This window comes from Gekko japonicus, unplaced genomic scaffold (genome assembly GCF_001447785.1).
Source record: "Gekko japonicus isolate JY-2015 unplaced genomic scaffold, Gekko_japonicus_V1.1 scaffold623, whole genome shotgun sequence".
Lineage (NCBI taxonomy): Eukaryota > Metazoa > Chordata > Lepidosauria > Squamata > Gekkonidae > Gekko > Gekko japonicus.
This window is the reverse complement of record NW_015174293.1, coordinates 824411-839568: the sequence shown is the minus strand read 5'-3', so window position 1 is coordinate 839568 and position 15158 is coordinate 824411. Positions and strand designations below refer to the sequence as shown.

The 15158-nt window shown below is 52.3% G+C and overlaps 1 protein-coding gene across 1 annotated transcript in view; it reads right to left on the bottom strand.

Annotated features, from left to right (window-relative positions):
- The window catches only part of ABCA12 (ATP binding cassette subfamily A member 12), a 169373-nt gene that overhangs the window by 1836 nt on the left and 152379 nt on the right, over positions 1-15158 (bottom strand). The window contains exons 45-52 of the mRNA XM_015424058.1: positions 12964-13232; positions 11673-11889; positions 10914-11023; positions 9199-9343; positions 7808-7942; positions 4995-5098; positions 3829-3921; positions 2962-3067 (exon numbers count right to left, since the gene is read on the bottom strand). Coding sequence (XP_015279544.1) covers positions 2962-3067; positions 3829-3921; positions 4995-5098; positions 7808-7942; positions 9199-9343; positions 10914-11023; positions 11673-11889; positions 12964-13232 — 1179 coding nt within the window. The remainder of the gene's footprint in view (positions 1-2961; positions 3068-3828; positions 3922-4994; positions 5099-7807; positions 7943-9198; positions 9344-10913; positions 11024-11672; positions 11890-12963; positions 13233-15158) is intronic.

Here is a 15158-nt window from a genome sequence, read left to right as displayed (position 1 = left end):
CTGCATCATCGTAGGTTGCAGCTTGCAGATACACACACCTGAACAGCAGACTCAAGATGGCAACAGCACAGACATTCTGATGCAGTAATTCAGAGCAAGAGGTGTCAGTTATCAGACACTGTTAAATAAACAAAATATTGCAAGAGTGCTCATGTTTTAGGCATGTTTTTATTTCAAGTAAAAAAACCCACCTTTGTGCTTGTGTCCTTTATAAAGCTGATATCTCTGCTACCTGGCATTACATTTTATGGCACACATGGCCCGGCCCGACAAGGTCTCATTTATGTCAGATCTGGCCCTCCTAACAAATGAGTTTGACACCCCTGTGCTAGTGCCTAGCTAAGACCAAGAGATGCATTGTGCAGGGGTGTGCCGGTCGAGGTCTTCTGTGTCTCTGCTGACCCTGGATCCCCACTCAACAACAGAGCAGAGAGCACCAGAATGAGTGACCCCAGGGGCCGCTAGCGCAGCTCTCCACGCCTCAACTCCCCCTGCCATCCACATGCCCCACAGGGATAACGATAATGATGACTGTTTGACAGGGTGATAACTTATAAGTATTACACTATGTAGGTGGAAACAGAGAGTGCTTTGAGCACTTGAGAGAATCATGTAAGGATACCTCCAGTATGTGGTTCTTGTTGGATATTGTAACTCTGCATGCGCGAGGATCTGGGAGGGACGGGGTTAAGAGAATCCCCCCCCCAGGGTACACTTGGTAGCTGGGCCCGGTCCGACAAGGTCTCATTTATGTCTCCTCTCATGGGTTAGATGTTGATCCTCTTTCATCTTATCGAGGACCTCTCTTCGTATTCTTCTCTCACCTGGACTTGGAGCTATAGCAAGTCAACTTTTTGGAAGTTAATCTGTTTACAATGTGTTAGATGTCTCTACATGAATATGTCATGTGATATGTGCTTCTATTTTTGTAAGTAAATTTGTTTTCTCTTGTTACTCTGGGAGTCAGATCATCTTTGCAATTTGTTTGAACAGCATTTTTTCCTCCTTAACCGGAAACACGGAGGATCAGGCATACTGTGAAAAAGCTTCTCTGCTTCCAAGGCAAATGATATATATTGTTTACATTTAACCCAATAGTTCTGTCCCCTGCAAGCCATGTTCACTCTAAGCGGCGGAGTCTTGTGAGCAAAAATTCTGCTTTGTGAGCTGCTAGCATTAGAGTTGTGAGTGAGCGATTTGGGTACTGCATAAATTAGTTTGCTCTGGAGCCCTCCTTCCTGAGCGAAGGCAAAAATGTGTGAGCCGGAGTCTAAAGAACTGTGAGCTAGCACACACTAATTCAGCTTAGAGGGAACACTGCCTGCAAGCCATGAACTTGCCCGGGCAATTAGTGAAGCCTCAGGCTGCCGGCCTCCGCTCTCCCGCCTTCATAAAGTTGTGGAGGAGAGAGAGGCTGTCGAGGGGAGGGAAACGACCCCTGGCCAGTGCTGCTTCACTGGGGAGGGTTCGGCTGTGATGAGATTTCCATCGTCAGAGACTCTTCTGTTCTTACATGGCTATGACTCTCCGCACTCCCCTGGGCAAATCCTTCCCTCGCCGCTACTCTCACATGGTTGTCCTTGTGAGGAGACCATGGAGGAGCGGGGAGCAACGTGGAAAGCTGCCTTGGGCCCCCGTCTCGGAGAGCAGCGGAATCAATCAATCAATAAATACGAGCACATAAAAAATATCGAAAACACTCCTCAAGTTTCTACTCGTGCTGAAACGTGTTCACAGCCAGGCCAAGGTCTCGCTGTGGTGGTAAGAGGTCCGCGTAGGGTTGCCACCTCTGGCTTGGGAAATCCCTGGAGATTTTGGGGGTGGAGCCTGAGGAGGGAGGGGCTTGGGGAGGGGAGGGGCTTCAGTGGGGTCGAAGGCCAGAGAGAGCCCACCTCCCAAAGCGGCCATTTCCGCCAGTTTCACAACCACTCGTCCAAACTGACAAGGTGCTCTTTGAATGTTTGAACACAGTGTTAACCTGTACTTTGATGTATTGTTTGGGTGAAACCTGCGCCTGCTAATATCTGACACAGTATAAGCGATCACACAGCAAAGGTAACTACCTAAGAGAAAACCGCGTGGAAAGGGAAGCCAAGCAGTATGAACCTACAAAAGCTCCGTTGACTAGGACTTTACAAAAAGACAAGACGTTCAACAGGTAAACTCAAGGAACCAACTGGTAAGTATAGTATATCAGTACCACAGGTAAACTCAGTATGAATAATTCAAGAAAAATTCAATTGCTAATATTTGACACCAATATGTATATAATGGTATAGAAAAATTTAAAAAGCACAAAAGAGAAGAAGAAGAAGAAGAGATTGGACGACCCCTGGCCAGTGCTGCTTCACTGGGGAGGGTTTGGCTGTGACACGATTTCCATCGTCAGAGTAGCAGGATGGAAATGACCTCTGGCGAGGCTGCGGCACAAACAACTGATAAATGCAACAGCAATCAGCCGAGTGTGTAAATCAGGGCCAGAAAACCATAACCAAAAAGGAGAGGACCAAAATGGCGGGCATTAATAGGGAAACCAGAGCAGGCCCCAGCCCTCCAGAATAAGACTAAGCTGGGCACAAAAGCCCGAGGAGACAGGAGTCGCTCAACCAGTCTGGCCCCAGGGGAGCAGGACGTTCAGAAGGGACAGTGCCTCCTCAGGGAAGGCCCCTCTCCGGGGGACCCCCATTCCACCTCTGGCCAGGCCAAGGACCCCCATCCAGAACTCAGGAGCCGCTGTCAGCCACTTCGTCCAGGCTAGCCGAGGAGGGAAGCAACGTGTGGGAGAGCTCCACCCCTGAACAGTCCCATCCGTGCCCATGTGCCTGGCGCAGTGACATCACCCAGTGGTGACATAATCGCGACCACGTAAAAAGGCATTGCATGATTTCCTAGTCCGATACAGAAACAATTTAAGGACCAAGATGATGTTTTGCCTATGAAACTGTCTGCTTTTCTATTTACCTTTAGATGTGTGCTCGGGAAGCTTGACTGCATGAATTGTGTCAGCTTCTCTACGCTGTCAGAACCATTATTCAAGTGCATCTTCACAGTGAACCCTTTTCCAAACCTGGGGGAAAGCACATGAAATACACAGTTTGTTTTCGCAAGAGACGCGCACACGAGAATGAACCTGCCCCTCCAGAAAACCCAGGGGAAGCTGCCCGCAGGAAAGGACGGACGGTTCCCTCTCTCGCCTCCTGCTGGCACAATATTTGGCATACAAAATTCTAGCAGTCCTTACAACATATGTAATCCCATAAGCATCCAATCAATAAAAACAATTCTGGTATAAAAGGTATGCTTGTTTCCAGTATAGAAATATAAACTGTAAGTATTATGTATGCATGCATAAAGTAATCGAATAGGTGCAAAAAGAAATGACTGTAGTATAAAAAAAGAATAAGCAGGATTAGCGGAAGGTGCTCCTGATTGATGTCTTGTTTGTCTTGTGTGTGTTCTTGTTGATGTTGGTGTTATGTATTGAAAAATAATAATAATTATCTGTAAGGAAATGTCTAGTGTTTGTGTGTGTGTGCGCGCGCAGGCAGGTAGCAGGGCTCTCCTGACGCAGCTCTCTCCAGCGGGTGACTGCGAGAGGAGGGAAGGTCATTCCTGGCCCCTTTATGACTGCAGAGATAAGCTCAGAAACATGACAGTCCTGTGTCAAACGAGACGTATTTATTTCCCTGCCCCCTGCTTTGCTGAAGACCAGCTGCTATGAATGTTGTTTGCTGTTTCTACATTTTTCGTGCTCCTGCGAGAAAGCAAAAGGGAGTCTTGGCTATGCTCAGCCAGGCTGCATCGTGGACTCGAGGGGACTCGACCGACCTGCTCTTGATGTGCTGCAAGGAGCCCAGGCACTGGAAGCGTCCATTCACCATGATGGCCAGCCGGGTGCAGAGAGCCTCGCATTCTTCCATGCTGAAAACCACGGGAAACACAGCAGGGGTCACCGAGGAGGGCAAGGACCACCTCCTGGGGGGGGGGAGGCTTAGGCCAGACACAGTTTCTCATGGAGACTCAGGGAATGCGGTTTGGATCCCTCCCGGTTTATGCATGGAGCATCTCCCTGGCAGGGCGCTGTGTTCCGGGCCACCCTCCACAGCAGGGCCCTGTGAATTCCCTGCAGCCCTGCCTTTCTCGGGGGGCGGGGCGGGGGGATACTGCTGGAGGGCCCTGGGGGTGGGCAGGGCTGCTGGTGCCTCTCGGGCAGGAACAGGACCCTCCCCTTAAGGGAGCTCAGCCGTGGTGTCCCTCAGCGCCACCACCTTGGAGGAGAAGTACGAGGAACAAGTGGTGCCCACCTATGGTTCAGAGGACATCCCCACCAGCCTGGGAAGCCCACAAGGCAGTTATGGATTCCCACCAGCAATGGCCACCCCCCCCCTCAGTCACTCACAGCCACAGAATCTTTCCACTAATCCCACGGGACCTTCCACAGGCTCCTGCCCACGTCTGCAGAGGAGCCATTGCTCCAGGCCCCCATTTTTATGAGGGCACGGGAGTGTGTCTTCTCCGCGATTCAGAACACACAGATGAAAACCCAGAGATTAACCACACGGCCCAGCAGCGTCCAGCAAGGCCTTCAGGATGTGAAAAGGTTTTCACGGGTGTGTCTGTGCGGGGTTTCAATCGTGGCAGCCATTGAAACACAATTATTTTATTGTTACTGGCTTACTGATCCTTCAACACCTCTTGGGTGGAAAAGAATGAAATGTAGAAATTAATAAATACACGTGACTCTGCTTAATTCTGAAAGCAGTGATGCCCCGCATGGCGGCAGGTTCTCCCAAGGTGACTCATGGGGGGCCCCGCCAGCCCCCGCTCTGTCTCTCTGGCCAGCCTTTTGCCTTGGGCAGTGCGTGAGTCTACTCTGCTTCCGGAAAGGGGCACCACTGGGTGTGGCTACAGACTGCAGACGCGCCACTTGGCAGAGGGGTTCTCTGAAGGAGGGAGCCGGGACTAAGGGTCACGTATTGGACGGGGTACTCTACCTGTGAGACGTCAGGACCACAGAGCACTGGTTCTGCACTTCCTCAGAGATGATTTTCCACAAGTGCCTCTTTGCATTTGGGTCCATCCCAGAGCTTGGCTCATCCTTAAAATAGAATAATTGGACAGTAAACATAAAGAGCAAAGCAAGGAGAGCTTGCGTGGTTTCTCTTTTCAGAGGCGGACGAGGAGGAAAAGCAGTCCCGGAGAGATATGAGGATGCAGAAGGCAGATGTACAAACGGAGAGATTTAGGGCTGGCTGCTACCGACAGTCCTTTTATTACAACCGTGGCTCCTGGCCAGTGCACCCCTGAAAAGTATGCAGACGGAGAGTGATTTCAGCTAAGCATACCTTTATTTAGTTCAGGACAAAGACGAAGGGACCAGCTCGCAGGCTGGTTATATAGGTTCAGAAAACCCGCCACCAAGTACACCTAAACACACCCCCTACTCCCGATAGGCTATTTACAGTAACCGGGCGACCATTGGTCTCCCGGCTGAGAAGCTGGCCCTTTGATTGGGCCGGCTAGGATCCTACGGACCCATTGTCTTTGGACATGAAGCTATTGAAGAGTTGTGCCTGGCCAGCCCGGGCAAGTCCGGGCATGTCAGGCTGAATACATTACAACCCCCTTGCTTTCTGAGCAGTGGTAGTTAGAACGAGATTCCTGCTTTGAGTGCTGGGCGGACAACAGACCAGAGACACGCCACCGAATGTTATTCCCCAACTGCGGGCATCCTCAGAAAAAGGACCGCTTGAACTGTGGCTGTTCGGGGGCCAGACAGGAAGAACACAGCTGGATACCTAGAAACCAGGCTGCCTTGGCCGTTTTGCTACTGAAGAAAATCTCCTGCCCTCCATCCTTATAGCCCTTTCCTCCACAAACACCATTTTAGGGGAGGGGGAACCTGTGGGGGATGCTTTTAGCATCTGCTGCAATCCTTTAGGAGTGAGTGCAAAAGGTATTTTAGGTGCCCACCGGAGTTTTCGATTGTTATTGTATTTGGACGCTGGAACAAACTCAGGCAGCATTAAAGTCATCGTCCAGCCTCAGCGCCTGCAGCGTCATGCCCTCTCGCTCGCGTATTTGCCCTGCGCACTCTGTCAATGGGGAGATTTATGAGAGGGCACCCATATCCTTAAAACACAGTGTGAGCCTGACCTTAAGTCGAGAAAAATGCTTGTTTCTCCCCAGGGGTGAGACATTCCCCCCCCCCCCCGTCCCCCAGACGCAGGGGGGGTGGCCAAACCTGCTTAGCGAAACAGCCAGACAGAATAAACATCAGATGTCTGAGAGCTGCAGGACATGAACAAATATCACACACACATTTTTACTGGGAAACATGCAAATTTGCTTTCTTATTAACATTCAGTGAGACTGTGTGAAAGAGCCCTGCGTGGCACCTGAGCTGCGGTTTGGCCACCCCTGGCCTCGGAGTCTGGGGCTCTGAACTACCCGCGGCACTGAAATCCTGCAGCAGACAAGAAATCTGGGTTAGAGGAGGTCGAGAGAGAGGTACTTTTCTCCCTTTCTCACAGGACAAGAACTCCTCGTGGGCACTCCGTGAAATTGCTGAGCGGTTGGGTTAGAAGGGGAAGAAGAAGAAGAGGAAGAGGAAGGAGGAGGACCATTTTTTTCTTAACTTGGGGGCTTTTGGGGTCATCCCACAAGTTTAGCAAGATTGACTCAGGGTGTTAAGGACTGGAGAGGTTTGTGGATAGAAATTTGGTCTTGAACAGATGACCAAAAATTTGTCTTTGAGTCCGGGCAGCTGAGAATTCACCTATTATTTCACGTGGTCCTTTGAAACGTGGGTTGCTCACTGAGCCATTTCTGTAAGCTTGATTGGGCTATACCATCCTCTAAGTCAGGGGTGTCGAACTCATTTGTTATGAGGGCCAGATCTGACATAAATGAGACCTTGTTGGGCCGGGCCATGCGTGTCATAAAATGTAATGCCAGGTAGCAGAGATATAAACTTTATAAAGGACACAAACACAAAGATTCACCCAAAGAGTGATTAACACTTGGAATTCACTGCCACAGGAGGTGGTGGTGGCTTCAAGCAGGGACGGCTTCAAAAGGGAATTAGATAGGCATATGGAGCAGAGGTCCATCAGTGGCCATTAGTCCGAAGGTATAGACAGGAACTCTCAGTCTGGGGCAAGGGATGCTCTGTATTCTTGGTGCTTTGGGGCTGGGGGCAACAGTGGGAGGGCTCCTAGTGTCCTGGCCCCCACCGGTGGATCTCCTGATGGCCCCTCTGTTTTGGTCCACTGTGTGACTCAGAGTGTTGGACTGGAGGGGCCACTGGCCTGATCCAACATTGGCTTCTCTTATGTAAATGGTAGAGGGAGAGAAAAATGGAAGGAAACCTAGAATTTGTAAACATGAAAACAAGGTGTTACTGATTTCCCTGAGGAAGGGTGGATGTGGGTCTGTTTCTTGTCCAGAGGAGGAGGAGGAGGAGCTGCCAGGTCACCACCAAGCCCACAAGGCAAGCAGAGGCCGCTTGTTGCCATTGCCTCCTCCCAGGGGGTCTCCCGTGGCTAACCCTACTGAGCTGCCCAGCTCTGACGATCTCAGGCTAAGTCGGGCCATTCAGGCCACTCAAGCCCCTTCCTGTGTCTGATTTCTCTTCAGAACAAAAATTCCATGACTCGGCCTGCTGAGCACAACCTCGGGCGGCAACGAAACGTCTCTCGGTTCTCTTGCTGCTTCTGCAGCGGCCTGCTCAGCCGGCCTCCAAAAGGGATGCAGAATCACAAATGGGTCTCCCCCTCCCCCCCAATCAAGCTTTGTTTCTTTTTACCAGCAGTAAAACGGACGGTTTCCCAAGAAGGGCCAGAGCCGTTGATAACTTCCTGTTGGTCCCGTAGCTGCACATCGATGTGATTCTCTGTCGGTAAGGCACCAGGTTTAGTCGATACAGGAGCTGAAGTACGATCTGTGGAAACAATTGTTACACAAAGGAAAAGATTAGGCACTGCAGGGGTCATTTCCTGTGGGAGCACACAGGAGCGGAGCTCCGACAGTAAAGAGCCCAGGGGGTCAGGAACATGCAACAAGCCCCACCCCCTCCTCCCAGCAGCCCTCAGTCAGAGCAAGAAGCGGCCAGGTAAGTTGCAGAGCCCCCCTCCAGCCCCCCGGCCGAAAACAGTCCAGTGGCACCATTAAGACCAAGTTTTATTCAGGTACAACCTCTCCCTCCTCTGCGAGGACAGATCTGCGCCCCCCCCCCCCATAGCTAGCAATCCAAAACAGTCCAGTGGAGCCTGAGTGGTGGGTGTTGCCTTCTGACACACTTCTGGTGATGCCAGAGGGCGTGGGATATGCAAATGAGTTATGCTAATGAGTTATGCTAATGAGCTCCTGCACCTCTCCTTCTGCGAAATGACCCCTGGGCACTGGAGTTCTGGTCCCGCTGGTGGACCTCCTGATGGCCCCTGGTAGTTTTGGACTGGATGGGCCATTGGCCTGATCCAACATTTGGCTTCTCTTGTGTCCTTAATTTCACTGAAAACTTGTTGTGATTAGCAATTTTAAATTTCTGTACATCTAAATCAAACTTTGCTAAATCTGCAGGTAACAGAAATCACAGCCCTCTTCATTTCCCTCTAATCCTCTCTTGCCCCAATAAGCAGCATCTACCCAGCATGCACCTTGCCTGAGCGGCTTCCCCACTGGAGCCTGCAAAGAATGCAGGTGAACCAAAGGGGCCAGGTGTGTGTGTGTCACAGGACTGTTTCGTAAGGGTGTGTGTGTGTGTACAAGCATACACCCAACCCAGGAACAGCCACCTTTTCTGTGTGCGCCTCTTCTTGAGCCTGGCTTCCACCCAATCCGTGTGACACAGGTACAGCTCAGGAAACTGTGCACTGGCTGAGGAGCCTGCCTTTCCCCTTTCCCAAATAACGGGGTGTGTGTGTCTATCTGCCTTTTAAAAGTAACGAAGCACGGCATGTACGTTTTATTCAACTGAACCGTCATCCATTCCCACCTCTGTTCCTTTTTTAAAAAATCAGAAGGGATTTTTTTCAGTGCTGAAAATGGTCGTGGGAAGGAAGGGCAGCGTGGCTTAAGGACCCTCACAGATTTCCAGCCGTCCGATCTGTGCCCCAAACTGGGGGGGAGGGGCACTTTCCGTCTGGGGGAGCCATGGTCTGCCTGGCCCGGGCGCAGGGAGCGCCTTCGTTGACTCACCCCTTTGATCTGTTTCTCTGGGATGCCATGCAGTCGAGCATAGTAATACATGTGCTCCTCCACTGTCAGGAGATCGTCCAGCGCATCTTCTTGTGGACAGTAGCCGAACAGGGACCAGTGTGCGCGATCAACATCATTCAAGAACCTGAATATGGCAAAAGAATTAAATGTGTGGCTTGGGGACTGCCCCAGAAGATTCAGGAAGACCGAAACACACATTTTAAAGTCCTGTGTAACCAGTCAGTGTATACATGGGGGTGAGGGGGTGGAGGGGTGTTACAGTGGTGCCACAGGGCCCTGGCCCCTTACCCCAAGCCCACACATCCAAGATCCCAACCACAAAGGGTCCTATAAACACACTCGGCTGAGGACAGGGTGGAGAATCTGTGAGAACAGACGGATGGCCCTTGGCGGTGCATAGCAGGAGCTCCTGTCCAGGTAGACCCTCAAACACATGAAATGCCAGGCAAATGGATTTCTGAAGCCATCTCCTGTTTATTGTCTGACTTGGACTAAGACATACCAGAGAATTATGTGTTATAGGCCAGAGAAGCTGGGAAGAGTAGAGAAAAATACGTCCAATTGGCTTCTGTTTCATGCAGAGATGACCACTTAATTTAACTTTTTTAAAATCACAGATACACTCTGCATCTATTTTGTGGTTTCCCTAATGTTGGTAAATTGATTCAGTGTCTATGTCTATCTTGTTTCCTTCTCTGATTGATTATGGTTTAAGCAAACAAAGTTAACTGAGCTGAACGCATGGAGAACAGAGGGACACAGGACACCACGGGCAGCCACCGCTAACATCCTTCGTTTCCAGCAAGAAAACCTCTTTGAATTCTCTGACTCCTCCTGAATCACGATGGGTCTGGCCTGCATCTAGGAGGTCTACAGACTTGAACAAGAGTCAACTCCAGAAAAGAGTTCAGAGTGATCCTTGCCAGAGTCTCCTCTCCAAACCTATCAATTTCTGCACGGGATTAAACAGAAATCCAGCAAAGCCGGCTGGTTAAAGACTCAGCAAAAGTTATTCCAGCCAAACCTTCACCAGATGCATGAAATCCTTAGCGGTTGATTATCCCCTGGCCCTCAGGAGCAGCATGGGGGGCTGCAATGGGGGGAGTGCGGAGGCAGGGGGCGGATGAAGGCTCACTGGTGGTGCCCAAAGCACTGACCCAATCTCGGTGCCCCCCCTCCTTTCCACACTGACCCCCAGTCCATTTTAGTGGTTGACCCGTCTGACCAGATATACCATGCAGGTTGCAGCAATACAGAAATCTATTCCTGTGATAACACAATAGACTGCACAAACTAAGCTTTTCACCCTTTCCCCAACTTTGTGGTGCCCCCTTTGGCCCTGGTGCCCGAAGCACCTGCCTCGTCTGCTTCATGGTTCATCTGGCCCTGTGCGGAGGCAAGGAAGTCACACTCCATGATGGGAAAAAGAAACGCTGCCCTGGACTCAAGGCTCCCTCTGAGCTGTGGAGTCTTGTGAGCAAAAATTCAACTTTGTGAGCGACTGGCATTAAAGTTATGAGCGAGGGATTTGGCTGTTGCATAAATTAGTTGGCTCTGGAGCCCTCCTTCCTGAGCTCAGACAAAAACGTGTGAGCAAGAGGCTAAAAAAACCTGTGAGCTAACTCGGCTTAGAGGGAACGCTGCCTGGACTTCTTCCTTCCTTTGCTGTGCAGAAAATCCCCCCTCCTCCATACCCGTTTTCATCCCGGACCAGCAGCCTCCCGTGGGATGGCCCGATGTCCCCCGTCAGCATTTTGAAGATCGTGGTTTTCCCAGCGCCGTTCACGCCAAGCAGGCCGAAGCACTAGACCATAAAGGGGGGGGGGAGGAAGACATTTTGTTATAAAGCTTTCGTCAATTCGTTGAGAAACCAAAACAGCCAGTAATAAAGGGAATTGGAAATGTGACATCTGATTTCATTTTTGCGGCGGCGGGGGGGTGTCAACTGAATTGGGGGGAGAATGAGAATGCAAATGAGAAGCTGGAAAGCAAGCAAAACCCTTGAGATGTTGAGGGGGTTTAGGGTTGCAACCAAGGGACGGAGAACCTTCTAATATTCAAGCAACAGGACTCAAGTCTGAAACCAGACTGGGGAGAGAAGCCTAAACCCGCCAGCAGAATGCTTCTCTCTTGTGCGGCAGCTTTTCACACCCAGGAAAGGTCCGAAGGAGGACGGACGCTCCCTCCTCCTGGACTCTGAGATCGGACAGAGCTCACCCTTCCCCTCCTCCCAGACCTGGGCAGGCTCATGCATTCCCACTGGGCCACTCTGACCCCTCCAGCACACCGATCCCCCGCCCCCGCCGTCTCGTCACCACCGAGTCCTGCACTCTGGGTGGCTGCGGAGGTTTGCACGGGGTAGGGAGCTCGGTGTCGGTGGCTCCCCAGGGCTCAGGCGTGGGGTCCTGCTGGCCTGGCTCAGCCTCAGAAGCCCCTCCCCGACAGAGGCTCACCTCCCCTGCCGGGATGCCGATGCTGACGTTGCGGACGGCCACAATCCTCCGGTGGGGAAGGTGGTAGATCTTGGTGAGGTTCTGGAGCTGCAACATGTCGTAGTCCGCCCGGCCCGCCGCCACGCGCTCGCTCTCGGCCAGGACATCCTTGTCTTCCTCCTCCCCGGCAGCCTCCCACTGGAGCGGCAGCTTGCCGTGGACCTTGTCGTAGAGGAACCTAGCACCCGAGGAGACACCTGGCATCAGTTCCACGCCCCAGAGGGACGCAGCCGGCGGCCAGAGAGGCCCGTGCGCCTGAGCGACTCTGACCCTCCAGCCTCATGCAGGGACTTCTTCTCTTTAAACAAATCTAGTCTCATCTAGTCAGTGGACTTCCATGAGACAAACATTCTCCCAAAATGGAGAAGACTTCCAGTTGTCTATAAAGGCAACGCGGCCAAATTGGGTTAAGTGCTTAAGAGGCTTTTGGGGGGCCCCTCCCGGCCACACGGATGGAGAGCTGCTCTTGGAGTCTCTGGTTTTCTTCCATATCCATTTAAACCTTTATCTCCTGCCTTTCCTCTTGGTTCAAGGAGGTTTACAATAATAGTTAAAACAAACACAGATAAAACCAGAGATAAAATAGTAAAGGTAAAGCTAAAGGTTTCCCTTGCTCGAGAGCTAGTCGAATCCGACTCTAGGGAGTGGTGCTCATCTCCGTTTCCAAGCCGAAGAGCCAGCACTGTCCGAAGATGTTTCTGTGGTCATGTGGCCGGCATGACTAGATGCTGAGGCACATGGAACACTGTTACCTTCCCACCGAAGTGGTACCTATTTATCTACTTGCAATTTCTTGCTTTCGAACTGCTAGGTTGGCAGGAGCTGGGACCAGAGATGGGAGCTCACTCCGTCATGCGGCACACTCGAGTCTTGAACTGCCGAACTACAGACATTCTGGTCTGCAGCTCAGTGTCTCTGCCCCCCTCTCCCTTAATAGATGCCTGCCATTCCCCCCCCCCCCAGCCCCATTCCCTAAGTAGGCAATTCTGTGATAAAAGAATTTGAATTCCCTGCATTTGATGGTAAAAAAGCAGAATGGGGCAAAACACACCTGGCGACTCAAGTGGCCACTATGAAACTCTCGGGGGGGTGGTCTGGAAACGGCCCAAGCGTTGCACTCAGCTGCTTCGCCAGAGCATTTCACAAGCCTGCACTGCTGCCGTAAAGCAACGCATTCAATAACTCCTGTCCGGTCAGCTCATGACTCTGCTTCAGCCTGTGCTTCTAGAGCTATATCCCGAAGGCCACTTACTCTAATATCTTATACCAGACGTTTTGAATGGTTCCATCGTCGACCAAGAGGCGGACGGAGAAAAACAGGGTCCCCTGGAGGAAGAGCCCCAGCAGCTTGGCGCTGATCCTGTCCAGCTCAAAGGTGGTGTCTGGGTACACCACGCCGTACGCTTTGAGGAAGCCCATCAGGGCTTGGTGCTGCGAGAGTTCAATCAGACCGCTTCCGAAGCAGAATTGTGGGAACATCAGGAAGACGTGCCTCAGGGTCTCCGCAAGGTCATGCAAGCCCTGAAAGAGGGAAGGGCAGGATCGTCGTCATGGTGTGTGTCTGCCTCCCCCCCTCCCCCCGGGGCTGGAGAGGAAACGGGGTGGCAGCGTATCCCTCAGGTGATAGCTGTGGAATCTACGGTAGCAAAAGGCCCATCGCTGTGATAGCAAAGATGGTCTGTGTGCTGGGTAAAGTGGGGCGGCATTCTGTGGGGTGCACAGGAGAGGTCAGCTGAACCCTCCCCCCCCCCTAATTTCCAGGCTCTGTTGCTTCAGGCCCCCACTAGACAGGATGTGCCGGGGGGGGGGGGGAAAGGCCGGGGAAATGGACCATGGGAGAAGAAAGCCAGGGAAGGCTCTGCTCCCCTCGCCCCAAGGAGCCCTTCCCAAAAGTAAACAGTCCTCCCTCATTTTACACATGAGGAAACCTACAGCACCCACTGCCCAGGAGTTCGGGGAAAGCAAAGGGGGGCCCTGCAAGGGGGAGGGCCCCCCCAGTGTCTACTGGCTCCTATTGCTTGAGGTTAGCAGAAGGACAAGATGGCGTCCGCCCGGCCTTTATCCTCCAGGGCCGTGGCTTGTAGAGTCAAAGAGGAGCCCTTTCTGGTTACCTAGTGAATCATTTATTCGTGGTTGTGAGTGACTCGTCACCAAATCCTGCATACTAAGCCACGTCATATATTACTAACGGCAACGTTCCGTGTATTACACCGGGGTCCCCCACACGGTGTCTCTAGCCCCCATGGGGCCCACAGACACACTTCCTGGCACCCTCCAAGCGTTTTCAGAAGTGGGTGGGGCCAGGCAGGGCTTTTGCCCAGCAAGGCCTCTGGTTGGCCATTGGAGATTTGATTGGCAGTGCAGTTCTGGCAGCAGCTGCCTCCACCCCCTGAAGCAGCCATTTTGTGGCTGTGCTCGACACGGCGTGTCAGAATCCCAAAGGTGCCCCCAGGCTCAAAAGGTATGATGTCACAAAGCCTTTCTGTTTGTTGGGGGTCAGCACGAGGACGGGGTGGGGTGGGTGTTTTGTGCCGCTGCTCTCCTGCGTGTGAATGCCACAGCTGCAGCACCCCCCACCCCCCCTCTGGGCTGTTTCCACTTCCTCAGGCTACCAGGTGGAGCCAGCCTTGGCCCCCTTGTGACATCATGTTCCTTGGGTGGCACATGACAGTGGCCATGTCAGGATGCGGAGACAGGGGGTAAGGCTGAAGCCAATTCTTCCTGCGTGGCCGGGTCACAAGCCGAGAAGGCCTGAGAAGGAGGAAACTCCCACCAGGAGGACTTGGGAGATGGAGATTAGCCCAGGTCGCTCTTGCAGCCCTGCCTCCTCCAGCACCGCTCCTCTGGCTTTCTGACTTGTCCTGTCGTCTCACTAGGAGGGCGGATGGGTGCCGCCGGGCCATGTGCCTGTGCGGCTGGGTTGCCAGGTCTCACTTGGCTGCTGGTGGAGGGTGAGGTCCTCTTCTTCTCCAGGATACTTCTATGGAGAGAGCCAGTTTGGTGTCGTGGTTAAGTGCGCGGACTCTAATCTGGGAGAATGGGGTTTGATTCCCCACTCCTCCACTCGCAGCCACTGGATGACCTTGGGCAAGCCGTAGTTCTGATAAGAGCTGTCCTTGAAAAAGAGCCATTCTCTCTCAGAGCTCTCTCAGCCCTACCCACCTCACAGGGTGCCTGTTGTGGGGAGGGGAAGGGAAAGGAGTTTGTAAGCCACTCTGAGAGTCCCTTGGGTAGTGAAGGGCCATGGGGTATAAATCCAATCTCTTCTCTTCTTCTTCTTCTATGATAACCACAGAGTTTTTTCTCAAATGCTAGAGCGTCCCCCCACACACACACACTATGTGCCCTGCGCGATTATGTCACCACTGGGTGATGTCACTGCACCAGGCACATGGACACGGATGGGACTGTTCAGGGGTGGAGCTCCCCTGCCAGCCGGCCATGCAG